General features: G+C 47.5%; 2 protein-coding genes across 7 annotated transcripts in view; both read right to left on the bottom strand.

Annotated features, from left to right (window-relative positions):
* CLTC (clathrin heavy chain) overlaps nucleotides 1-9,152 on the bottom strand; it is a 30,122-nt gene extending 20,970 nt beyond the window's left edge. For 2 of the 4 annotated variants that reach the window (XM_032707335.1, XM_032707337.1), the window contains exons 1-3: nucleotides 9,022-9,152; nucleotides 1,425-1,632; nucleotides 694-696 (exon numbers count right to left, since the gene is read on the bottom strand). In XM_032707335.1, coding sequence (XP_032563226.1) covers nucleotides 694-696; nucleotides 1,425-1,632; nucleotides 9,022-9,063 — 253 coding nt within the window. In that variant the 5' untranslated portion in view covers nucleotides 9,064-9,152. The remainder of the gene's footprint in view (nucleotides 1-693; nucleotides 697-1,424; nucleotides 1,633-9,021) is intronic. The other 2 variants (XM_032707336.1, XM_032707339.1) reach the window with 1 other exon arrangement.
* Nucleotides 9,153-11,856: 2,704 nt separating this feature from the next.
* Nucleotides 11,857-25,724, bottom strand: DHX40 (DEAH-box helicase 40). Of its 3 annotated transcripts, none has more exons than XM_032707542.1 (17): nucleotides 25,463-25,724; nucleotides 24,582-24,727; nucleotides 24,058-24,177; nucleotides 22,715-22,945; nucleotides 22,462-22,528; nucleotides 21,829-21,960; nucleotides 20,407-20,506; nucleotides 20,057-20,143; nucleotides 19,403-19,585; nucleotides 18,783-18,863; nucleotides 18,022-18,179; nucleotides 16,319-16,433; nucleotides 15,938-16,046; nucleotides 15,523-15,617; nucleotides 14,831-14,900; nucleotides 14,223-14,451; nucleotides 11,857-12,300 (listed from the first exon to the last, which is right to left on the bottom strand). In XM_032707542.1, exons 1-17 carry the CDS (start codon nucleotides 25,599-25,601, stop codon nucleotides 12,161-12,163), a joined length of 2,202 nt encoding a protein of 733 aa, XP_032563433.1. In that variant the 5' UTR covers nucleotides 25,602-25,724; the 3' UTR covers nucleotides 11,857-12,160. The 3 variants fall into 3 exon arrangements, with proteins under 3 accessions (XP_032563433.1, XP_032563434.1, XP_032563435.1); XM_032707543.1 differs by having other exon boundaries at nucleotides 11,857-12,297; nucleotides 25,463-25,702; XM_032707544.1 differs by lacking the exon at nucleotides 25,463-25,724 and adding an exon at nucleotides 25,309-25,327.
* Nucleotides 25,725-26,396: the final 672 nt, after the last annotated feature.

Raw genomic sequence — 26,396 nt, 5'->3', positions numbered from 1 at the left:
AGAAATTATTTCTTCCTGTTGAGAAGATAAGAAGGTTCTGACCAGTTCTACGAGTTTTAGGAGAGAGCTATTCAAGCACATGCTTGTGTAGCCTGAGAGGAATAGAAAAGATCACATGAAACTAGATGCAGGTCAGAGTATCTGCTACAGTGAGTAACTGCAGCTCAGCTCGACAAAGTCACTGTGCCACAAGGGCCGGGGCCTGCACTCACCACGGACTGGTTTAGTGCAAAGCCACCATTAGTTCTGCAATTGTTGTGAGATGCTGAGTCAGGAGTTTCTCCAGAACTTGGAGAAATGTGTCTCCTACAGAGTTACTCAGGCAACAGGCAGCAGTTTGGTTCCATATCTAGTGCAGCTGGAGCTTTAGATCAAGGGAAGGGCCATTCAGGTAACACAGATCCTACATGCTGTGCAAGGGGTATTACCAGGCAAAATCTACATTTGAGTCAAAAGGGTCAGTCCTGTTTATAAAAAGCTCAGTATCAAGATCCCAATGGTTTCAGTACACCTTGGGTTCTTGAGTGGATTTTAGGAATCTTAAGGACTCCCTTGTTTGGAAGGGCATGAAAAACCTCTGGATTCTAAACACCACTGTTCAGCCACGTGCACCATAAATCTGAGCCATTTTATTCTGCTTTTTCTTGTCATAAGACACAACAGGAACTAGTACAGTCAATTGAAATAACTCACCATCTGCACACACAAGAAAGCATTAAAGTTGTGACAAAACAGTAGCACAGTATTAAGGTCAAAGTTAGTAACATTGGATACACACAAATCTTCCCATTAGCAATACATGCATTTCTAGAATGACTGTATTTAAGGCTTTTTGGGCCTCTTAGGGAAAGAGATGAAAACTTCTGGAGACTCCAGAGGAATGCTTGCACTCTGTATCATCAGAGATACCAAGCTGGCTGGCCTTGTACTTCATTCACCACACAACTCTTCCCTGCATAGTTTTACCCTTCTTATCACTGACTGATATAATAAATATGCACAAACTGGTTCACTGGCCAGACTAAGGCCTTCAGGAATACTTTTCCCCCCCTTCCCAGCCTTAGTTCTCCCTTCTGTAAGGAAAGGTGTAGTTGATTGACCTTACACACTTAGATCAGGTCATGATTCCTTAAAGCCCACACTTTCCTTCCAGCTCTCCTTGCTCAGAAGCTGGAAGCTTTTGGACTGAAGGAAAAACCCTCATCCTAATGACCAGCAAATGGCAGGAAGTCTCAGCTGCAGCTTAAAGTCCAGCTGTCTCCAGAAGAACAGCAAATGCATTCACCTTAAGCTCCCATTAAGCTGTGGAGAAGTGCTAAGGGATCCTCCCACATAAATCACCTGAGAGACCTCAGTCACTCCCAAATAAGTCCTACAGAAGGCTCTGCAGCCACTTCAAACAGCTCTTTCTCAGGACTTCCTACCTTTGAGAGCAATGACTTTGCTGGCGGGGTTCATGATGGCGCTGTCGGCCGAGATGGGCCTGCGGATGGGGTTGCTGGGGTCGTTCATGTCGATGATCACCACCTGGGCCTGCTCTCCCACCTTCTCCCGGATGCAGATGAATTTGTCAGACTCCATTGTCAGAGTGCTGAACCCAATGTTTGCTGGGTTGATGCCCAGATTTTGGAGCTGGAAGAGGAAAAAAAAGGTATAATGTTAAATTATTACCTCAGGACAGCCACGAAGAGCTTTTGTGAAAGTCGCAGGAGACATCTGGCTTCACGTATTTTTTTGGTGACAATACAACCACGCTGCCCAAAAATGGCATCAAGTGCTTGGGTACCTTCCCTTCAAGGTCCACTTACAACTTACCATTGAGAACTCAACTTGTGAGCCCCTCACAGCACAGAATCACAGAATATGCTGAGTTGGAAGGGACCCACAAGGATCAAATCCAACTCCTGGCCCTGCACAGGAGTCACAGCACATGTTGAAGGCACAGTGAACTCTCCTGCTCCTGGGAGCTGTGCTGGAGTTGCACTTCAGTCCTCACTCTCACCACCTTTCCTCCCTGAACTCATTCCCCTGAGCTATCACTATTTCAAGCTTAACATCACACGTGAGGTGTCTGAGCTTCATCTTTATCCCTGCAGAGCTAAATAAAGCTCCCTGTCTAGCAATTAGCTCGTCCTGTCTCACAGCAGGAGGCAGAGCCAACACACAGGAGATGGACACACTGGAACCACAAATGGCTCATGCACAGCCCTACTTAACAGAAGGTGTCAATAAACCACTTCCTTCTCTGCTGAGCCCCAAGTCTTTGAATGCACACCCCGAAATTATGTTTCTTGCAACAAAACAGTTCAGTTAATGGCACTCTATGGTGTTTGCACCAGGCTACTGTATTGGGGTGGCAGCAGTGAGACAAAGTTCAGTGCATTTTTAACAGTGGAAGTGCAGAATGGGCAGTTCATCCTCACACTGTCACAGAGACAACCAGCTTGTTGGTGGATACACCTTAAAAGCTGCAGAGCAGTTCTCGGCTATTAGAGGAATTATCACTATTTTTCTTTCTGGGAGACCTTCAAGCCCAAGGTCTCCTGAGAAAGGCGAGTCTTTCAAAGCCATTTTGGGGTGATTGTGGTGGTTTGGAGCACTCAGCCCTTATCAGCTGAGCTCTGCACAGCTCTGGGAAGGCCATGCCCCAGCTGTGCTCTGCCTGTTTGCAGCTCCTGATAAAGAGGGTGTTTTACTCCACTTCCCCTTTGTCCAGGCTTTCCAACAGCACACGAGGAACAAGTCACATCCAAGCTGTGGCACAGCAAGAACAAGCTTCACAAAGTCACTTCCATGGGAGATCTGTTCCCCAGGGAATACCTGACAATAAAGGTAGCAGACTTCAAGGGAGAGACAGTCTTTGATCAGCCCTTCCAAGAGAAAACTGTCCGAATGCTACAGCTACTAAAAAAATAGTGAAAAAAGAAAGAAAGAAAAATCAAACCCTTGACAGGTCCAGAACTCTGGACAGATTTACAAGTGTTTGAGGCCCAGCACCCCAGAACCTGACCACACATTCTCCAGCAACGTGGACCACTTAAAATTCCCCTTCCCACACTGAGCAGTGTTCTCTAGACCTGTGACTATGGGACTGCACAGGAGCCAGGTAGGGTTATATGGAATCCAGGCAGGGTTATATGGAATCCAGGCACACCCCTGCAGGGAGAGAAGGTTGGAAGATGTGGGAGTTTGATCTGGTAGAGCTGGAGTGACTTACTGGGATGTGGCATTTCCTTTTGCTGGGGCTGCAAGTTTCACAAGTGCAAAATCATTTATCAAGCACTAAATTTCCTCGTTAATTTGGTAGAGGGGGGTAGTTTTGAGTGCCAAGCAGTAACTCACAGCACTACACTCAAACACTGTGGACAGAACAAATCTGAGCAGCAGGTCCAAGCAGATGGCAGGACCTCTTAGGGAGCTCCAGACAAACCCACCAAATCAAAGTCACTTGGATATTGCAGGACAGATTTACCTTAATCACAATCAAACTGCCATCTGCTGGGTGTCACATCTGAGGACTAACCCCAGCGAGTGGGGGGAGATTTTAAAAGTGGTACTTCTTAAACTTCTCACTATTTTCAAAGTGAGGTGTCTCTTTGCAAAGATTCAGTCAACTGGCACGGGAGCTCTGAAGAAAGCCTGGAGAGGTTTTCTGATGGAGGCACAACCCTCAGGGAAGTCTTTAAGTACACACAAGCTCTTTCTGCCAACATTTCATCTTTCATCTTAACAGACCCCAGTGTAGGAACCACGTCAGGAAATCAATTCTAACTGTGACAATCCCTGCCTTTGATTGCACAAGTGTCACCAGCCAGGAGTGGCACTTCCCTCACCCACTGGTGAGGCCAACAGGGACTTTCCTTGGCTGTACCAAGGATGCACAGAACTCCTGAGCAGAGATCATTCCCTGGAAATGAAGAAGAAAGGTTGTTGAATGAAGAAACAGGTTGTTTTCTTCCCCAGACTGGCTAAAGTCCAGGTGAGCCAGGCAGGCATGTTTAGAAAGCTGAGCAGGGCAAACACAGATGAAGATAACTGTGAGGAAATGTGACAGCAAATATTCCTTTGGAGGCTTTTATTGTGAAAATTTCAATACTATTCCATGTACAAACTCCTGAGCTGCACTGCAACTAAAGGAGTACAGGGGGTTGTGGGTTTCCAACCAATTTACTACAATTAACCCCAAACATTTAATATTGCATTCGCTACATTTCACTGATTCACAAACAAGTTTAAAAGACTGAAAAAAAAAAAAAGAAGGAATTTAAGACAGCCCTACATTTTACTACAAAAACCACTTCCTTGCCTCTCAAGCAGATATGAAAGCAGAACTTGCTCACTGTGCTTGGGCAAGTGATTTCCAGTGGGAGTTATTTTGCACCCACATCTGTTGGGAAGATCAGTGACACCAGTCACTGTATGGAATAAAGTGTTCTGTGAAGCAGAGTGGAACCATGAACCAGATTGTCAGGGACAGCAGCAGCTCCCGTGTTCAGCAGAGACGTCGCCCTGAAGGACTCATCTAACCCAAGATCAGATACTTCACTCAACTGCAGGCTCTGCTGAACCATGAAATTCTGGGATGGCATTTATGTGAACAGCACTGAGATGTGAATCATCCTAACACAGCGAGTGAACGTCTGATTGCCAGGACTATTTTTTCACTGGAAGATAACTCAAGCCCATTCTTGGTAACTTACCCAGGGAAGCTGTCACATACATGTGACATCAAACTGAATGGTAAAACTGCTGACAAGAGTCTCTTTGTTGACCCCTTCCTGTGACAGTCCCTTTCCTGTGACAGTGCTTAGCTGTCACATAATTTCTCCTTGCCTACGAGGAAGGACACGGAACTGCTGAGCACACATTTCACCTCGACAGGATACAACCACTGCTCTTGTGGCCACAGGCAGCTGCTCAGTCCCTGCCCAGACTCCTTATCCCCATGCAGCCAGAAATCATGGAGCTGGACAGTGCCAGCTAACAGAAAAATTACCAGTCCTCTGGGAAGCAGGAGCTCCTGGATGTGCAGTGAGTCACATCAGCTCTGCCACAGGCCATGTTTCACTGGGCTGGATTGAACAAGGCAGACACCAGGCCACGTTTCAGCTGCTCTTTTAATTCCATACAGGAAAATCAGAAAAGCAAACTTAAGTTACACCAAAAAATTCCCATTTGTGCTGCTCTGGTAGTGCAGTTGTGTAAGAGTCCCACAGCCAGCCCCTGGCCCCAAATACATCACTCTTCCCAGAGCAAGGTAAGAGTTACAGCGTGTGACAGCCTAGGAAGTCATGTTTTCAACAGATAAGGGACCTCTCTGCCATTCAAGAGCTCTTTATTTCTATATCCTTCCTATTTTGTGCCTCCCTTGAGCAGGTCCAGGCAGCCTCTCCTCTCACAGCCACAGGGTTGTGTTGTGTGCCTGAGTCCCAAACCACCCTGGGGCTGTAGCTGCTGACACTGGAGCTCAGAACCTCTGGCTCCCTCTCCTCCTCCGTGGTTGGGGCCCCAGTGCCAGCACAGGGCACTGAGCAGCCACCAGGGCAGGCCCGTGCACTGCAGTGCCTGCTGTGAGGGCCATGCCCAGAACAGCTCATAAACTGCTTAACTAATTGCTCCTATCCAATTAGCTCACACACACACACACACTCACACACTCTCCTCAAGACATTTCCATTCTTTGTTACAGATTCTCCCTCTGTGGGAATACTCTAAACTCACTGGCTTTAGGAATGTAGATCCACTAAGAAGCAGAGCAAGAATCCCACCCAAACAGCATTAGGCAGAGTCCTCTAATTCCTGACTTTTATCCACCAGAGATGTAACTGCTCCAAATTAATGCTGTTACAGCAGAGATTTAGTGTTTTAGGCTGTATTAAACTGTCTCACTGTCAGCACAATACATGGAAATATTTTGTTGTTTGCCATTGTTAGAGTAAAGTATTGAATTGATATATTTTATTCCATGATGCCTTGGCTGTCCTGTTTTATTCTCTGGCACAGTGTGACTCTGGAGCCACCCAAGTGCCACCACCCCAGGACAGCACAGCTGCCATTCAGGTTTGCTCCATCAATGAACAATAGAGACAAGGACCCTTTTCCTAGTTTTAAAAAAAGCAGTTCTGTATTGGCATCAAGCACACAGCCTGAGCTGGCAGTTCTCTGTACTGCCTTACAGAACAATTAAAAAATTTCTTTCTAAATATTTAGGTTCAGAAGAATATTTATTAATGCCTTAACTCAGTACAGCAACAAGCCTGGTCCAAGTTCAATTTTTATATATTTTGGGGTATTTTGTGTCTAAATGACCTGGCAATCCCAGTCCATCTAATCTGGGTCCTTCTCACTCATCAGGAACTTGTAATCTCAGAAAAGCTCCAACTGACCCACCACAACAAGCAGCTGTGTCTTACTTCCATCCTCAAGCACTCACAGGCACATTTTAGGAATCCCTAAAACCTGCATATGAGCAACCAGATTTACAATCATCCCACACACTGACCTCTGATCTCCCACCACAAGCACAGTGGATTGTTTCCTCATAGCCACTTCAAAAAGGAAAAAAAAAAAAAAAAAAAGAAGTAGCACTGTAAAGTTTTATAATGTGAGTTTTGATAGCACAGGAACCAGGTTTCTCCTTGAAAACTCCCAAGGGAAGTTTCTCACAACATGTTTTGAGGCCGGGCAGGGATGTACAGTAGACACCACACAGATAAAACCTACATATTTGGGACAGTTGAGATTGCAGAGCATGTGATGGGACTCAAACAAACAAAACCTGAAGCCTGAGAACACAGTTTGGTTTCAGACTCCCCAGAAAGCTCACTCGGCCCTGCCAAGCCAACTTCTTGCCCAAAGTAGATCTTTAGCTCCAATTTGGGGTACAAAGCACTGTCCTGTGTCCCCAAGACATTCAGGGCTTCTGGAGCCTTTACTCTTCCTTCCCAAATCACCAGCCAGGATCAGATTTCAATAACAGCCTGCAAAATCTTCCTCCTTCACATTCACCACCTGCCTTTTACGAATAAGGCTCGGGTGGGTGCCTTGCCTTGCATTAAAGCATCAGCTACAAACTTGCAAGTGTTGCCCAACACCTGTAAGACAAGTTTCCTAGACAATGTAGGTCAGGCACAGTTCAAGAAATTGTACTATTGAGTCCATGAGGATTTCCTAGGAGCAGCCTGGGATACACTAAAACAAAACCACTGCAATAGCAGCGTTTCTGCTCTAGAAATTTATGTCAGAAGCTTCATCAGAAAAACAGGAACTCCAAGAATTCCAATTCCTCTGAAAATTTCTCAATGAAATAAAATGAGGAAGTTCAGTAGGAGCAGCAAACTGGGCAAGAGCCACGTGCAGCCAGGCTGAGAGGGCTGGACACCCCACCTGAGGAGAGATCAGCTCAGTGTGCAGCTATAGAAGATACTGGTTCAACCAGTGAAGAGGTGCAGGGAGAGAAAATGCAAATTAAAACACAACTAAACACAAAAATCAGACTTTGGGCAGAACGGTCCTATTGGCCTGAACCCTCCCAGCACTCCTGACATGAGGCAGATGAGTTTCATTATGTAACAGGACTCATGTCATTAGAGACCTGGCAGTGGGTCACATGCAAGGTTTGGGGCTTAAATAATATATCAGAGGTGCATTTCCACAATGCTTTAGTAGGAGCTGGGCACACAGAGGGATGAGTTTCACCTGAGGACACAGAACCTTCTCAGCACCTGGGTCTGGGCTGTGCCACCACCAGGACAAGGTACTGCTCAGAGACAAAGCTCTGGGCAGCTCCTGGGATTCCCCTGTCAGTGCTGCTCACTAAGGAGTGCAGGCACACCTCAGCTAGGAATTCTGGCCTGCTTTTCCACTGATATCGAAGGAAAATTCCTCACCTGATATTGAAGGAAAATTCCTCACCTGATATTGAAGGAAAATTCCTCAACACTCAACACTCACTCAGACAGAAAGTAATCATGGCACCATTTTTTTAAACCCTATGGATAGTGGTAATTTACACCACAAAATAAGTATTTTGCAAGGTGCCTAGGAACTGAAATTTTTCTGTTTGAGTCAGGAAAAGAAGTCACTACAAATGATGGAAATCCATCAGTACATCAGTGCCCGGTTACACAAACACGAACTAAACACAGGCACTGGAACCACGGGGGCAGAAGAGGTACGGAAGCCAGGTGTGTCAATGTAGCTTTTATTACACAAAAAAACCCTCCCCAGCAGTGAAACCGAGCTTAATTAACACCACGGCCCCAGCCAGGAGAACCGTGGCTCGCAGTACTTCGCCCCACAGACCTGCCAGAGGGGAAGTGCCCATTGCACAACCGGACCTGCACCTCCAGACCCCTCCCTGCGCTCCGGCTGCACCCACGGACGCGGGAGGTGCGTTCCTCGGGAAGGCAGCCCCGAGTTCCTGCACATCTAGGACGTGTTACCGCTGCCTTCAGGGAGCCGCGTCAGGGAAGCGAAAGGAAATAACCGCGGTGGCGGCGGTGCAGCGAGAGCCTGGATTTGAGAGAGGGCACCTGGGCACCTGCACTGCCCCCGCTGCACTGCGGGAGCCGCGGCAGCTCCCGCACTCACTGCAGCTCCCCTTCCGGGACGTGACATTACACCCAGACAGCACCGGGAGAACCACTTACTACGCCCTCACAAGGATAGGTGTTAAGATTATTAATATATCCAGAATGAAGCGGCGCAGGGAGGCAGCCCAGCCCTGTCCGGCTCGCCCCCGTCCCTCGCAGACCCGGGGGCCGGGGCGGGATTTCCCCTCACGCCGCGGAACCACCCGCGCTCCCCGTCCCCTCCCGGCCTCGCCCAGCCCGGGGGGGCACCGGCAAGGGCGGCAGGCCCGGCCCGGCCCCTCAGGAAGGTGCCCTTCGGGCAGCGCTTCCCTCCCGGACACCAACACCCCGCGCCCCCCCACAGCCCTCACGGCGGCACCGCGGGCGGGCCCGGGTACGTCCTCTCGGCACGGCGGGGACAGAACAGCGCGGCCGCGCCGGCGCCCACCTGGAGGTGCTCCTGGAAGCGGATGGGCAGGATCTGTGCCATGGTGGCGGCGGGGGCTCCGTGCCGGGCCGGGCTCGGCGCTGCGGGCGCTGCGGGGCCGCGATGGCGGAGCGGGGCCGTGCGGAAGGGCTGCCCCCGCCAGCGGAAGGATACCACGGCGGAAGGATACGCGCACCTGCCGCCCGCCCGAGCCGCCTCAGCCGCGCCGGGGGCGCGCGGAGGGATCCGCCGGCGCGCGGCGCTAGTGGGGCGGCCGGGGTGATGCGCCGCCGGAAGGGACTATTTGGGGACGCATCACTCAGCGCTCCTTCCCGGCCTTTTTTTTTTGCCACATCATGCGACCGAGGGGCCGGCGGCGTCACTTCCGCTCCGCGCGCACCGCCCCGCGCCGGGGTCACGTGACCGTGCGGCGCGGCCGGGACAAGGTGACACCGGGGGGGGACACCTGGATAAACCCCCCCCCGGGATGTCCCTGACACCCGGGTATCCCTGGATAACCCCCCCGGGGTGTCCCTGACACCGGGGGTATCCCTGGATAACCCCCCCCGGGGTGTCCCTGACACCGGGGTATCCCTGGATAACCCCCCCCGGGGTGTCCCTGACACCGGGGGTATCCCTGGATAACCCCCCCCGGGGTGTCCCTGACACCGGGGCATCCCTGGATAACCCCCCCCGGGGTGTCCCTGACACCGGGGAGGGGGGACATGGGTACTCCCCCTCGGGGGTGTCCCTGGATCTCTTCTCCGGGGTGTCCCCGTCACCGGAGGTGTCCCTGGATACCCCCCCTCCGGGGTGTTCCTGGCACTGGGATGCGATAAATCCCACCCCCCTCGGGGTCTCCCTGTCACTGGGATGTGATGGATCCACCCCCGCGTGGGGTGTCCCTGTCACCCAGCCTGTCCCTGTGATGAATCCCCCAACCCGGGAGTGTCCTTGGATCCCCCCCCTCAGGGTGTCCCTGTCACCCGCAGTGTCCATGGATTCCCCCCTAGGATATCCCTGTCACCGGGATGTGATGGATCCCCCCCTCCCCTGGGTGTCCCTGTCACTCGGGTGATGGATCCACCCCCCCTGGGGACACTGAGGGATGGGATAGATCCCATTCTCCTGGGGAGACACCGAGGGGCAGGGGTGTCCCTGTGACTGGGATGTGATGGATCCAGGCTCTGGGGGACACACCAAGGGACTGGGGTGTCCCTGGCACCGGGATATGATGTTCTCCCCCCAGGGTGTCCCCACTGTCCCTGTCCCTCCATAAACCCCAGGGATGGTCCCTGGGACTGTTCCCACGGCCCACTGTTAATGAGTGCAGGAACACAATCAAACTCCCACTTTCCTCCCGTGTTTATTAACTCACAATTTACCTCCAGCACACAAAAAGAGTTAAGTTTTAGCTGTTTCTCTGTGATGATGCAGCATTCCAAGTGCTCTGCCCAGAGCTGGGTGTGCTTGGGGCACCCCAGCTTTCCTCACACCTTATTTTGCAATCTCATGGTTATTTCCTCACACAATTTGTCTTAAATTCCCCATTTCCAACTCTCTGAGCAGCCCTGAAACACAAGAGGGAAAACAAAAAACCCTCCCTTTTTGCTACCAAGAGAGTGAAAACAATAAAAGGAACCAGAAAGCAGCAGGATCTGCCAAGAGATTTCCAGCCCCAAGGAAGAGTGGCCAGTGCAGCTGCTCATTTCAGACCCAGCATGTGGGGCAGATGTCCTTTGACTCAGGAGTGGCCATGACTTGCAAATATATCATGAATCAAATTAAACAGCAAAACAGGTTGAGTCAAGGAAAAGTGCTGCTGCTCCAAAGCAGAGCTTGAGCACCAGAGTGAAAATAAACCCTCCCAGGGAAGAATTTTTCTCCAATATCCAACCTAAACCTCCTCTCTGTCAGTTTGAAGCCATTCCCCTTGCCCTGTCACTCCAGGCTCTTGTCCAAAGTCCTTCCCCATCTTTCTCCATCTCTTCCTTTTTAATAGGCACAATCAGAGAAAAAAGGAACAATTATCAGATCTACCACTTTTTTTTTATGAGGAATGTTATATTTCCCACAAAGAATCCCAAGCTTCCTGAGAGCTTTTGATCAGCCTGGAATGCTCAAGGTGGAGCAGAGGGGGAATGGTGAATATTTTACAACATCCCTTTTAACAAGTGACCCAGAAAGCAAGAAGGTGACACACAGAGGTGGGAAAAAATGACAGCATGTTCCTCCGGTTATTTGGAAATTGTCTTGTACAAGCTCCACACTGGAACATTTTAGGGTTATTGAGGTGATAAAACAGGACTATTTCTTTACTGAGAAGGAGACAAACTTTATGATGACAAAGCATCACAGCTTAAGGACAAAAGCTTGTATTTTGTGTTCTTCCCACACATTTGGAACAGTCATTCTTGAGATCAAAATCCGTATCTTTTAAAAATAACAGTCCCCAAATCCAGACAAACAGCCCATTAGGAGCAGCCCTGCTGCCAGCCCTGGGGCATAAGGGATCCACTGCTGGGGTGGGTTCCTTTGCCAGCAGGAAAACCCACAGTGCTAAGTCATCCCTGACAAAAATTATGCAATGTTAGCAGGAATGTGGAAACATTGCCAGAACACTTGGCACACAAAGACATCTTCACCCAGAGCCATCCCTGTACGTGGTGCAGCAGGGAATGCAGGGGGCAAATGTCCTTCTGGATTTAATCCTGATGGTTCCATCATCAAAAGAGCCCTTCCTACACATTTAACTGAGGAGTGGATGAGCACTGAGGCTGTACAACCATCATACTGAGTGAAATGGATAAAAACTTACAGTTCCACTCCTTAAAAAAAAAATTAAAAAACCAGCCAATCTTTAAGAAAATTTTATTTTTGTTGGCACTGAGACCTTTCTAAGTCAATTAAATGCTGCAGAATTGGCACCACAGCCTTCTAGCCAGTAAACTGTTGCCAGTGACACGCAGCAACAAAATTCAGCTTGGTCACTTTTCCCTGCTGGATGCAGCAAAGGAAGGCTGTGTTTTACTCTTCTGCATTCAAATAACCACAAAGCAGAAGTTTCCCTCCATTCCTGTGAGTCACTTTGCATCGTGCAAACATCCCTAGAGCTGCACAAACTGCCCTCCCTCACATGGGAGTGGAGCTGCCACCAGAATCACCCCGTTTCTTTCACTGGGCCACCTAAACCCTGTGCCCTTTGCTGCTTCCTCTCCAGGTAACGGGCTCTGGCATCCAGGATGGACTGATCATCATTCCTTCTCTCCATCTTCTTGGCAGAGTTGTCTGTGGCTCTTTCTGGGGGGGGGAGAGGAGAGAAAAAAATAAAATACTCTTTTGTGTCACGTCCCCCCCAGCACTACAATTCCTCCTGTTGGTAAAATACCCCCAAAAACACCCAATAGAATCCCCTTTTTTTTTTTTATTTCAAGTCCCAGGCAGGCATTTGAATGACTTCCAGAGAGGACAGACTGTACCACAGCAGGGAGGGGAAAAAATGAAAACTAAAACCCTGCCTGAAGTCCCATGTCAATATTTGCAGCTGGGCTCTTCTCATCCCCAGCGTGTACCTTGGGTTTTATTGGAACACAGAACGTGCATCTCGTGTTCTATGCACCCATTTCCTCTTTAAATCACACATCTCAAACTCAGGTTTAGGCAGGAGAGGGACAGGAAATAAGCTTAGAATAAACTATCTCTGAAAAATTTCCAGAGGGAGGGGGAAGGGATTGGACAACAAGGAGATAAGGGAGTGGGAAAAGTCAATATTGGGATCAGACACCATCAGGAATGCAGGTTCTCCCCCAGCACTGAGACCTTGGCAGGGCTTATCCCAGGAGGCAAGAAAAGCAAGAAATATTTTCAGTTTAAAATAACAATAATAAAAAAATTAATCAAAGACTCTGAGAGCCGAAAAACTGTGTGAATGAAGCAGCTACTGCAGCCTGTCCCTGGGGCTTTAATCAACATTAGATTATTTATTAGAATATTTGTAATTATTGGGATATTTCTATTCAATTCCATTAGAATATTTGGAATTATTCTGTCTTGCAGTCAAATAATAATTCAGCTCATGCTGCAGCCCTTCCTTCCACTAATTAAGCCTTTCTCAGCTATCCAGCCACCTATTTTTATGAAGCTCCCAGAAATACAACATCTGTTAGGTCAATATTAATCTCAAATGAATTGACAATGGCCTGGTGAAGTCACAATGTCAGGAGGGACATGGAGAGCAAACCTCAGCTCCTTGGACTTCAGCTGGATGGTGCTCCTCTGCATTACCTAATAATGCAAATATCCTTTCCTATCCTATTTATAACCACATGAAAGCCACGTTTTTATCATTTAAAATGGTGGGTTTATGCAACAGTGCACACTCTGTGAGCCCAGCAGTCTCCATTTTAAGGAAGTGGAAGAGAATCAATATTGCCAGTGCCTGTGCTGAGCATTAAAGTGGATGTTTTGGAAGGGTCAGCTCAGGAGGAAAGAGGCCCTTGGAATACTTGGCTGCTTTAGGGACCTGCTGACAGAAGAATTCAGAGAATGTCAAGCAGCAGATCAGTCAGCAGGCACCAGTCTTAATTAAAACTATTGAAACATATGGCATTAAACTCACTGTCAGAAGGAGACATTCACCAAAATGTGACGCTTTTTCCTTCATGTTTTTTGGTGAGTGAGGTTTTTTAGGTTGATCTTTTTCCCTCCCCTCCTCTCCATAACCCCTTAGGACTTCTCTCTCTCTCAGGACAGTCTTATTTGGGTATCTATGGTTAGAAACCCTTTATTAGACTATTTGTAATTATTGGAATATTTCTATTCTATTCCATTAGAATATTTGTAATTATTCCATCTTGCAGTCAAATAATAATTCAGCTCATGCTGCAGCCTTTCCTTCCACTAGTTAAGCCTTTATAAACTTAAATAATCAGATAATAACTCAAAATAATCAGATTCAAAATGCTTTTAGTCAATTCTGTGTTAAAGTTTTGCCCCTGTGAGCTCTAGGAAGCCAGAAGAAGGGAGGACCTCAGCAAGGGCCAGTAAGGAAACACCACTATTCACACTGCAGAGACAGAAAACAAGGATTGCAGAGAAAAGAGAACAGCCAGAACCACACATATCAAACATGCAGACATGAAAACAATTCATTCCAGGCCAGAATGAACCCAGTGACATAACAGGAGCCCACACAACCATAGACACGGACTCCCTGTGCTCACCAAACTGCCTCTTCAGGTCCTCCCTGTGCTTCCACCTGGTGATTTCCTCCTCTGTCACCTCCTCCCTGGCCACGCTGCTCAGCTCGTAGGCATCGATCTGGTGCAGCCTGGGCAGCAGGTCCTTGACCCACTCGTAGCGCACGGGACACACCGTCCGCACGTAGATCTTGGACGTCACGGTGACGTCGTGGAAGATGATCCACTCCAGCAGAGTCTCCTGGTTGTACAGCTGGAAAAATCAGTTAAAAAAAGGTTATTTCTGAGCTGATTGAAAAGGGTTTTTTTACTTCCAGAGACCCCCTTCACTGGAGCGTTTTTCAACGCTTCAGATGCGAGGTGACGTTATCCTTAATTTTCAGGGGAAATTAAGGTGGAATGACTTGCTTAAAACTGCCCAGAGAGAAAGTTCAGTCTGTGTTACACTCGTATCATAAGCCAAACATTCACCAAATTTGAATTAGTTCTCTGAAGAGAATTTTGAAGAGGCTCTTCCCCACTCTCCAAATGAACGTTGCACCAGACCAAGCACCAGGAAGAGTTTGTGGGACCTGCCTCTTATTCCTGTTACAGACCCTTTGCTACTTTACCAACAGACTTTGGAAACTCACTGTGGATGAGGGGTGGATGTAGACAATGCTGCCATGTCCGTCCATTGTGCAGAATGTCCTGGCTGCAGATCTGAAAGGGTTGGGGAAAAAATAAATAAACAAACAAATAACAAAACACACTTTGCTGTGATCAGACAGCGACACCGACAGCAAGACTGAACTGAACTAATCAGCTGCACCATAGACAAAATACTCAAATATCTATGCAGAGAAAGTCAAAAGTCAAATATCTAAATAGAGAAAGTCAAATATCTAAGGAGAGAAAGGGGATTCCAGAATTAAACTGTAAAAAAAAAACTCAATGAGGAATAAAATATATCTGATTATCTGATTTACCACAGTAGCACTGCAGAAATAGCAACACAATAAGGACAGGGTTTGGGAGTGGGGTCTTTGACAGCCATGATAACTGGAAATTTCCAAGCCCTTTAGTTTAACATCTGGAACTACCCATCAGCTTGGGAGTTCATCCCACAGGTAGAAAAATGACATTCCTGGGGAAGTTTTTTGCATCCTTGGAACAGTAATGACAGTCAAAAGCAGAGACCCTACAAAGCTTCCAGCCCTGCACAGAAACACCTCCTGCAGCTGCAGTTACTCCTTTTCTCAACACGCAGCCCTCTGTACATAAATATATATAAATAATGTGTGTGACATCTTTCCCAACCCATTCTCCAAACTCCCTTCCTCACCTCCGAGCTACATTGATGAAGTATCCTGCACACAGGCACCTCCTCAGTATCTCAGTTCTGGAGCCTTCAAATGTCTCTTTGGGGAAGTCTGGCAGCTGTGCAAAGGAAAACCAACACAAATCAGGATCTTTCCTAAAGAAAAAGCAGTTACACCCCCCTCTACCCCATGGATTTTAAAATCTGGGTTTCTCACTGTACAGAAACCATGAGGAAAGGGGGAAAAACTCTCCTTTTTGCCTATTCCCACCATCATACCTGTTAGTTACACAAGCAAGGATGCTCTAAAAAAATATTTAAGTGGATTAGTTCCTACAGGAGGAAGGCAGCAGCCATCTGGCAAAGGCTCAGTGGTCCAGTACATGTCTGAAATATAAACTTACATAACTCAAACATAACTAGAAATTACATTTTTTACCTCTTTCAGTTTACTGGTGATTTCCCGGAGCTGTTTTTCCACGCTAAAAGCAGATTTTAAAGCCCTCCAATGGATCCAGTGTCTCTGGCACCAGGCTGAGGGAGACTTGCTGAGAACAGAAATACTTGTATTATAAAGAAGCCCTTTGGAAGCTGAAGGCAGAAACTTGCCTCTGTTTTTCGTTATGGTCACACAAAGGCAACAACCTACACAGCAGATACTTTGTTGGCTTAAATAATGACAGAAATTACAGCTCAAAGAAGGAATAAATCTGCAATTAGGCACGAGGACACACGTGTATGTGCAGCACATCTAAGGACTGGCAGCACCTGGGATTTATGAGCAATGCAAAACCACTTACTGTAAGGGATCATTTTATACCTTGCTTTGCACTGTTCAAAAATATTTAAGAGGGTTGCAAAGTCATTGCATCCTCCCACTTGTGAGGAAAGTTCCTGGTGTTGAAGCTCAGCCTCCTTTTGCTTCTGAGGATCACCTGAGGAAGTAAGTTATATCTCACTTAAAGTCATTTTTAGGTAGTGCTCCCTAATGTCCTCTTAGCATCTCTCCAAAGTGTGTTTGGCAGCCTGGGCTCTTTATTTATGTTATTTTTAGATTTGTCTCTCCTCCACAGCTGCATTTACAGCTCTTCCTCCTTCCATTCCTGCTGAACAAGAGCATGTAGATGCTATTAAATCTGTCATTAATCTCATCAGTCAGCAAATGGAGATGAAGAATTCTGCTCTCTTGGAAAGGTTCTACATATTTTTCTCTCACAATCAGCTCAGATGGTGACATGGAAAGACAAAGGAACAGGGACCTTAAACAAACAGCTCCCAAGGATCAAGTGGAAGTTTTACCCTGAGAAAGAAAAAACAAGACTGCTGAAACCACCCCATCTAACCTATTTAACTCAGCTTTTGTCCCAGGGCCACAGCAGTGGAGGTCTTAAATAAAGAGTCTAGAAAAACATGTGCATCTGTGAGTTTAGTGGGAATCCACCTTCACTAAGTGCTAGGAATGTGCTGGGCAAAAGCAACACTTCCAAAGTGTTATTTCAAGGTTTGAATACCCTGAGAATTTCTTCTCCAGCACAACCTTTTCCCCTCAGGAGAGGGAGACACAACTGCAAAGGCCTTTGCAGCTGCTGTTGTAGAGGATGGCAGAAGTTTGTGGGTATTAAAGGTACCATGGATGAAGGAGGCCTGATCCTACACACCCTGAGGTGCCTTCAGGGTGGGAATTCCATGTTCTTCCCAGAGTTCAGGGGTGCTGAAGGGTTACAAATGCATCAGAGAACAAGGGCACGTTGCCAGAGGGAGGATGGGAAAGCACAGAGACAGTTGTGGGAATGGGAAGGACCCCAGAGCAGATTCCAGGTTATCAGCGGTGTCAGCAGTGTCTGGGGCTGTTGTGCTACCAGGGACAGTTAATGGACTACAGGGATAACTGGACAAGAGCCAGGGAGAGACTGGGAAGGACAAAGGTCTCCCACAAAGACAGGACATATACAAATATATGGAGCACGAAGGGGGACAGACAGGAGGGGAGAGGAGATGGGAAGGAGGATGTGAGAGACTGGGTTTAGCACTATGACAGGTGCTACCTTGGAACCACAGCAAAACTGTATTTTCCATTTAGAAAAACACTGGAAACGAGGCAGTGACAAGCTGAGCTTCTCACAGTAACTTAAAAGGTCTGTTTGGTTAAACAGAGTTATTGACAGGAAAGATAATCCAGAGGTGACCCCGTTCATTAAAAACAAATTAATCAGTCCCTGTTGCCTGTACTCAGACCAACAGCAAAACATCTGCTGTGGTGAATTTTGGTTTTCTGGTTTTTTTTTTACTCTTTTCCCTCCTGTAACACAGTTTCCCCCTCATGACCTCTCAGCATTCTCCCGCTTACGCAAACGTTGCCTCCCAGCTCACAGCCTTGGGACAAAGGCAACCCAATTCCATGCTGCTCTGGAGTCTTTGGAACAGCTGTTGTCCAATTCCTGGCATGCAATGTGCCCTGACTCCAAGCTCATGGAAAGCTTTAAAAACATACTGGGGCTGCTTTGGGGATAAGGGGCTTCCTACCTGGCCGGATGAAGACGTTTTCCACGGACAGCATGGCTGCAATGGGAAGCAGGAGATCCTCACAGTCAAGGGAAGCAGCTTTTATGACAGCACAGCTCAGGTTGGGAGGGAGGGGAAACTGCACCAGGAATTCTCCCAGTCTTGTCACATGGCCTCTCCTTATCCCAGGAAAAAAGACAGAAACACCAGATCTGTGTTTCCATGTAAATAGGAGCACGCACACCTAAGTCAGCCACCACATCCTGATTGGAATACATGGAATAAGCATTTCCCTCTGGATGTGTGTGCCCAGACAGGTGCTGGAGACATGAACAAGTGTCCCCAGTTTGCCTGTGCCTGCTCCATGCCAGGCACAGCCAGCTTTTATTTAATTCTTGCAAGAAGAATTCCTGGAAGCTCAGGATAAGATCTTGCTTCCTGCCTTGAGTTCTTGGATGGACCTCACAGCTAAAGCCCAAATTCCTCCATCACAACAGTCTAGGATCTGCCATCAGCAGCTCCAGCACTGGGTTGAGGTAATTTGTCTGAGGTCACTCAGGAACTCCAGGACAATGTGGACAAATTGATCTGTATCTCTCAATCCCTAAGCCCAACTCTAACCCTGATTTTACAGCCTATATTAAACCCCAGTAGTAACTTCCTGGAAGCTAAATGAGGAAACACATTCTACTGCTGGGGAAGTCCCTCAGTCCACACAAACAAACACTGACACCAGTTAAACCATTAAATTCCTGTAGTGACTGCACCCCTTTATTTTTTACCTGTCAATAGCACTGCACTGGTAAAGTTCCTTGAGAGCTTCTAAAATATGTCTTTCTTCAGGGGGGTCCAAATAGGGAAATCTGTAGAAAAAAATGAAGTAAAAAAAAATATCCGTTCAGACCCAGAATAGCTTTGTTAGTTTTCATATTTATTAGAATACTTCTTTCACCTCCCAGTACAGGTTTTTGACCAAAGTGCACATAATCATCTGCAGCATAAGGGTGTGTTACTGCATGTCCTGCCTCAAGCTGGGGAATTCTGATTGATGACAAATCCCAGCATGGTACACACAAAGCTCAACTGTATTTTGTGCACTTGTATGATCTTAAAATTAAACCATCCCATAGAGATGAAGCTTTTGGGGCATAAACATCAATATTTTAAAGGAATGCTACAAACTATATATTGAATTTTGGAGCGAGCCAGCTTTGGCAGAAGCCCAAACCTGAGCTCAAGATCCAACCTGGAATTACAGGCTGGGGAGAACAAGCAGAAAAGCTGATTGAACTGAAGTGTCACAGTTGGCTGGGGAACCTAATCCTGCCTCCTGCCAACAGGCTCCGGGTGCCGCGCTGCCCAGACTCGGGGAGACAGGGATAATCCCCTGCCCAGAGGTCACCTGATGACATCATGCACGGAGAGGCACTTCAAGGTCAGGATGACAGATGTCAGGCTGGTCCTCCTGATCTCTGGGACAGTGTGGTCAGGCATGCACTGCTCCCAGAACTCCCTGCTGTACAGCCGGTAGCTCTTCCCGGACGAGGTCCTGCCGGCTCGGCCAGCTCGCTGCTTCGCCTCGCTCCTTCCAGAAAAACCAACATCCAAACTCTGAATCCCTTCTAGTATCACCCACAGGGTGATTATGACAAATAACAGCAATTTCTGTGCTTGCAGGCAGAAGGTATTTTACTGTGCAGCAGCTGAGAACTCCAGCTGGACGAGGACGGGCAGGAGCAGCGTTTCTGTGCACGGAAGACTTTTTTAAGCTTCTCTGAATCAGGTTGTTGTATTCAAACACAAGAGGACATGTGAGCCCCTGTTCAGGCTGCAGACAATGCACTGTCAGTTCCTTCTTAATGTCTGAAGCTTATAGAAAATTATACATCCTGAACCACTTCCTACGTAGCAACAAACAAAACTGCTTTAAATCACAGAACCTCAAGGCTGCTCCTCATCTTTTTATTTACTTATTTTTTTTTTAAAAGATCCACCAATACATGGTGCTGTCACAGCAACTCCCAGGAACACCAAGACATGTTTAAAAAAAACTTACTTCGAAATGGGAACCACCTCCAGTATGTCCAAGCCAACTCGGGGGTTGTGATTCAGCTGCTTCACAAACCCGCTGTCTACGACGTACCTGAGCAAAAAAATTGAGAGAGGGAAAGGACAGAGCTCTCAGCACACAGACAGGTACCACGGGGTTACTCAGTGAAGCCAAGCTTTGATTTCAAATTAGGGTCCAAAACCCATCATTCATCTCTAAGGCTATATAATGGTATTAAGGGTTTTCTCACTACGCACACACATGACAAAGGGCAACAGGGCAGGTACAGAAATGAAGTCAGAACTTCCTGAATTATCCCCTCTGTCACAGCTTTTCTGAAGGACACAAGACAATACCTGACTCCTTCGATGGTCAGAGATGTTGCAGCAATGTTTGTGGACACCACACATTTTCTAATGCCCGTAGGAGCTGGCAAAAATATCCTTTTCTGTTGATCTGAAACGACAGGGAGTCAGTCAAACAGTTTATGTTACAGCACTGATTTCCACCAAATTCACTCAAATGCTGAGTGAAAGTCACTTGAATGACATTAGAAAGTGAATCACACAACAACCTAAAATATAGTTGGTGTTATTTTAGCAAATGCCAGAAATCAGATAATATTTTCTTTACTGCTCAAATATCCCAGATTTGGAAAAAGGCCAACTCTCCTGGTTGTTTCCTAACCAGGAAAACAAACAAGATGTCTCTGGTCTGAACAAAATCTTCAAGAAGGATTTGAAGGGTTTTAACCACCAGAGCAAATGAATGTGAACATTAAAAAAAAAATTCATTAACTCCCTCATGTTTCCAGCAAATCTTCATTTAACATGTACCAAAGCAGCACATGCAGCTCCCATCCATTCATTTGGCTTTCCAAGGAACAAAAAAAAAAAGAGGAGGAAATTCAACTTTCCCCTGAAATTTTCTCCCTTACTATTTTTGAAAAATATAAAAATCTCTTTAAGGAAGATTTTCTAATGTGTACTTAGACATATTGAAATACAACGTCCTCTGAGGAACTACCACAAAATAAAAATAAAATATCCCTCTCAGTCAGGAATCAATTTCATGGAATAATGAAGAAGCTACACTTTTCTTTTATGCAACTTTGCTCTTTCCAAAAGATCTGTTTTGCTCCCTCTGCAGATCTTTACAAGATCTCAGCAGCACTTTTAAGGGGAAAATTGCTGCTCTGCTCTTCTGAGCATTCACTCAGCCCCTTGGCAGCCTCCAAACTGCACCCACATATTCTAACACTGCCCTCGAATTCATCTGAAAATACAGCAAAGGTCAAGAGGGTTCTGGTTTTAACTCTTGGGAACTAACTGTGGTACTGCTGCCAAATAAAACAGAGTGCCTGCCTCTGATAACCTGCACCTTCCTACACTGTGTGACACTGCACCACTGCTATCTTCCCTCCCAGCTCTGCTCTCATCACCAAAAACCTCCTGGCAACGTTTTTTCCACCTAAAACAAAGAGTGAGGGCATCTGAACTTTCAGTTACACACCATCCCCTCCCCAAGCTGAGGATCCTGATGCCATGTGAGGCCTCATCCAGTGGATATGAATTTGAACTGGAGGCTGCAGTGCAAGCCCAGAGAAGTTTGATTAGTTTATGAACACCACCAAAAAACCCAGTAGTGCCACAGTATTGTAACAAATGGGTTAATTAACGGCATTTTTTCAGAAAGATTTGATGAGGATGCTGTTTGTAACAACTCTTGCAGTTCACACTGGTGTGAATTAAGCTCCCTGTGACATTATAAGCTCTTACCTGTTGACATTGAGCCATACAGAGGTAGGATAAGCAACCCCTCCACGGCCTGATCGTGCACCTCGTAGCGGTAATCAATAGACTCTGCTTTCTTGAAGAGCAAGTCACAGGCTTTTTCTATCTCAATTTGACCTAAAAGACATAGAAGAGCACTGAAGTAGTCACGACTCTGCCTTCCTAGTTTGCAACATCTTTAAACAAGATTGGTTTGTCAATATTACAGAGCTGTCAACACCATTAAAAGAAGGGCGTAATGAGAGTTAAGTTTAGGAGGTGACATCCAGCCTCTCACCAAGGCTGTTCCTGAAAGGATGAGTGCCTAAGGGCCTGGCCTATACACTGATGTAATTCCCTCTTCCTGAATTAACAACAAAATAAAACATGCAGACAACACAGAGTCAATCTGGCACAAGAAGGGAAGAGAACATGAAAATTTTCAAGTTAATGATTTTCTTATCTGGCCTCAGGGGTACAGATATTCCTAAAATGCTCTGAAAATGATCACTGTGTGCATCAACCCCCACCTTTCCCTTCTCCACTCACTGCTCTGGGACGAAGCAGACAGTCTGTTTTGCTGGCAGTGCTGTGGAATAACCTGGAATAACCATGGGTTGTAGAAGGAAAAATTCGCACCTGTCAGGAAGACCAAGATGTCGCCTTCTGGTTCGTTCAGGTGGACATCCAGCGTGACTTTTACAGCCTGGAACAAACAACAGACAAGCCAATAACAGCTGCAACCTTCCTCAAACTCATCATACTAATTAACTCTTCCCTATATTCTGCAGGGATGCTCAGATACACAATCCAGCAGCTGATTCCTGTGGGCTGTCCCAGATTAAATCACACCAAAACCAGAGAACACACCCAGAAAACAAAGCCACCAGACCTCTGTGACATAGGCAGAGCTGCCCACGTCCCTGGGGCTCAGCAGGTTGCAGAATATCTCCTTGACAGGGTAACTCCTCCCTGGAATGTGCAGCACTGAGCAGTGTCCAAAGAACTCGGAGAGCTTGTCCACCTCCAGGGTGGCCGACATCACCACCACCTTCATCTCCGTCTTCCTGTCCGGGGGTTTCTTCTGTAGAAAGAGTTTCTTCAGCAAACCAAATAAAATATCCTAAGAGAAAAACAGAAGCAACTGATGTTAACACCCCAGCTTTACTAGAAGTGCCTGAAGCACTTGGAAGGGACCGTTTTTCTTTCCAATGAAAATCCCGTATTCCAGGCCTAAGCACTCAGAAGAAAACTTATTTTTTACCCTGGTCATTTTGTAAGCACACTAATTGGTTTCTAGAATTTAATTAGTTTTTTATCAGCTCTTCTCACAGCCCATAGACAGAACTAGTATACCTTAAATTCTTTGTTTTTCATTTTTATACTCTCGTGGTCAAGTCATTTGCCAGCAGTCAACTCAGACCCATTTTTCACCCCATTTTTCAGTGTATCACCTGACTGTGCGTGCACCCTCCTTTGTTTCACCACTTATTGTGATGATTTCAGCAAGTTTATTTTACTCTGGGGTGCTCTGGATTAAAAACCTGCTCCTTACAGGGACGCAGGTGATGGAGCAGTAACTTCTTAAATCACCTTACTCAGTTTATGTGCCATACTCTCAGATGCTTGAGGGCAGAACTGGGATTCAGAGAACATTTTCCCCTTTCCACAGCTGGGCTGGCAGGTTGTTTGCTGGAGCAGCAGATTGTCTGACACACAACACAATCTCCTGAGGACTGAGTGACTCGAGTGTCCCTGTGCTGCCTACAGAAGGGTCAGGGTGACTTTTGAGAGCTTTTGGGACTTAGGTCAGTCTGGACACTTCCGTGGTCCTAAAAGCCATAATCTCTTTGCACAGTGGTGAACACACCCTTAGAAACACTAGAGCAAGAAAGATGTTTCAGGGTGTTGTTAGTGAGTGGAAAAATAAAGATTCTAGAAAGTTTGTGTTCACTGTGCTGGCTTCAAACTCCTGGACATTTTGGGAGAGCATCCACCAGCCAGGAAAGCTGTTGGAATGCTTTCAAATACAAGAAGAGCTATGCCAATTGCAACGGGACTACAGGTCACATCTTATTTTCAGATTATTGAGCATGTAATAAAGTTCTATGGTCTTAGGACAGCAAAAGTCAGTCAAAATCCCTGGGGATTGTGCAGAAGTGAAAGGAAGGTATAAGCAGACCACAGAAAAGGAGAAATAGTGACCCCAAAGGACAGAAATAAGGTGACACTCACAGTGCTGAGGCTGCGCTCATGGGCTTCATCCAAAATGATGATGCTGTACTTGCTGAGGAGGGGGTCTGTCAGGATTTGCCTCAACAGGCAGCCATCAGTCATATACCTGATGGCAGTGTCCTGAAAGGTTTAATCAGACAATCAGCTGTTATCCTGGATTATTATTTCAAAGTCAAGCAAACACTTGGATCATCACATCTTTTCCAGGACACACTCTCAGACTGCACCACAGGCGATCATCATGCACCACACCACAGGTGCTCGGCAACATTTCACTTGCAAGGGGTTCAAAAAACTTCATCAAATAACTTACATGGTGCGAAAAACCTCACCAAATGAGTTATACAACACAAACAGCTGCAGCTCCACCACAGCTGGTGCAGCCTCTGAGACCTTCCACACGCAAAGCCCCCGGAGAGGCACCGGGGCTGTGCCACCCCATGGAGAGGCCCAGGGGCAAACCCCTGAGCCAGAGCCCACTGACCCCCCCTGTTCCCACAGGATGCCAGCCCCCAGGGCCCTACCTCGGAGGTGCAGTCGTCGAAGCGGACCTGGTACCCCACGAGAGTGCCCAGGGCACAGCCCATCTCCTCGGCCACCCGCTGCGCCACCGACATGGTGGCGACGCGCCGGGGCTGGGTGACACCGATGGCCCCGTGCTTGGCCAGGCCTGCGGAGAGCACAGAGTCACACAACGGTTTGGGCTGCAAGGGACCTCAAAGATCATCCCGTGTCAACCCTCCTGCCATGGGCAGGGACACCTTCCACCAGCCCAGGTTGCTCCAAGCCCTGGCCAACCTGCCCCTGGACACTTCCAGGGATACAGGGGCAGCCACAGCTTCTCTGCGCAACCTGTGCCAGGACCTCACCACCCTCACAGGGAAGAATTTGTTCCCAATATCCCATCTAACCCTGCCCTCTGGCAGTGGGAAGCCATTCCCCTTGTCGTGTAAGTCCAGACCCTTGTCCAAAGTGTCTCTCCAGCTCTCTGGGAGCCTCTCAGGTACTGGAAGGCCACGTTAGGGTCACCCCAGAGCCTTCTCCAGCTTGATAGAACCCCAGTGATTTGAGATGAACTGGGACACTGAGGTCATACAGAATATTCTGAGCTGGGAAGGACCCACAAGGACCATCGAGTCCAACCCTTAAGTGAATGTCCCGTATAGGGATCGAACCCAGACCCTGGAGTTATCGGCACCGTGAACTGTGCTGCTCCGAGTCAGCTCACACACCCCTACCTACACAACATACACATGGCAACAGGGGTTTTTTTATTTAAAGGGTCCAATCACCCTCCTCTCAGCACAGCCCAGCCCGAAGCTGAGGGGACACGGAGGACCATCCGCGTTTATCCCTGCTCATACCCCACCCTCGGGGTCAGCGGGGGGGGGGGGGGGTCCGTTACCTGCCTCGAAGAGGTACCTGGGCAGCTGCGTGCTCTTGCCGCTGCCCGTCTCGCCGGTGACGATGAGGAAGGGCCGCTCTCTCACGGCCTCCACCAGCTCGCGGCGGGAGCGGCGGATGGGCAGAGCCGGGCTGTCCATGGCGGGGGACCCCCTGGAGACCCCCTAACCTGGGGACCTCCTTCACCTGCCGGACCCCCCTCACCTGGAGCGACCCCCGGGGCCCTCAAGGAACCCGCCGCTGTTTACGCGCCCATCGCGCGTGCGCGGCCCGGGCCACGCCCCTAGGCCACGCCCCCCTAGGCCACGCCCCCTACTCCCCTCAGCGCTTCGCCTCGGCTCAGAGTGGTAAATAGCAAATAAAATCACGAATATAGTCATAAAATCACCCACCTCCGAAAATACATTGTTTTCTGGCAGAGCTTGACCCTTGAGTCCGCGAATTAAGGTCCTGTTTAAGCGATCCTGATTAAAAGACACACATCCTGCCGCTCTCATCCTCACCCCAAAATTTTTCCTCTTCTGTGTGAAAAGCGAGAAATCTGCGCCAACTGCTGCTTATGGTCAACGATTTTTCCTGTTGCTGTTTAATCACTTCCACTAACAGTACTAATTGTTCTTCGCAGTTCTTACACTTCCAAAGCTAAGATTTAAATGTTTCAGTGGATTCCACGCAATATTTCTCTTTAAAAAAAAAAAAAAAGTCCTCTGGAGCTTATACAGCCCGTCATGATAACCCAGATGACACTGTAGAAGTTTTGGAGTTCCATTGCAAAAAATGGTATTTGGTGTCTTGTATTGCAAATTTGTTGATAGAATTAGAATTGCCTTGTTAAAGTTTAGGGCTGGACGTGCTTCAACGACCTCAGACCTAGGGCAGGGTTAACAAAGCTTGGAAAAAAAAGGATGTCCACTGATAGTGGACATGAAGAATGC

The sequence above is a fragment of the Chiroxiphia lanceolata genome, chromosome 20, assembly GCF_009829145.1.
Source record: "Chiroxiphia lanceolata isolate bChiLan1 chromosome 20, bChiLan1.pri, whole genome shotgun sequence".
In the NCBI taxonomy this organism is placed as follows: domain Eukaryota; kingdom Metazoa; phylum Chordata; class Aves; order Passeriformes; family Pipridae; genus Chiroxiphia; species Chiroxiphia lanceolata.
The sequence above is the reverse complement of the archived record's forward strand: the minus strand, read 5'-3'. Positions and strand labels throughout refer to the sequence as shown.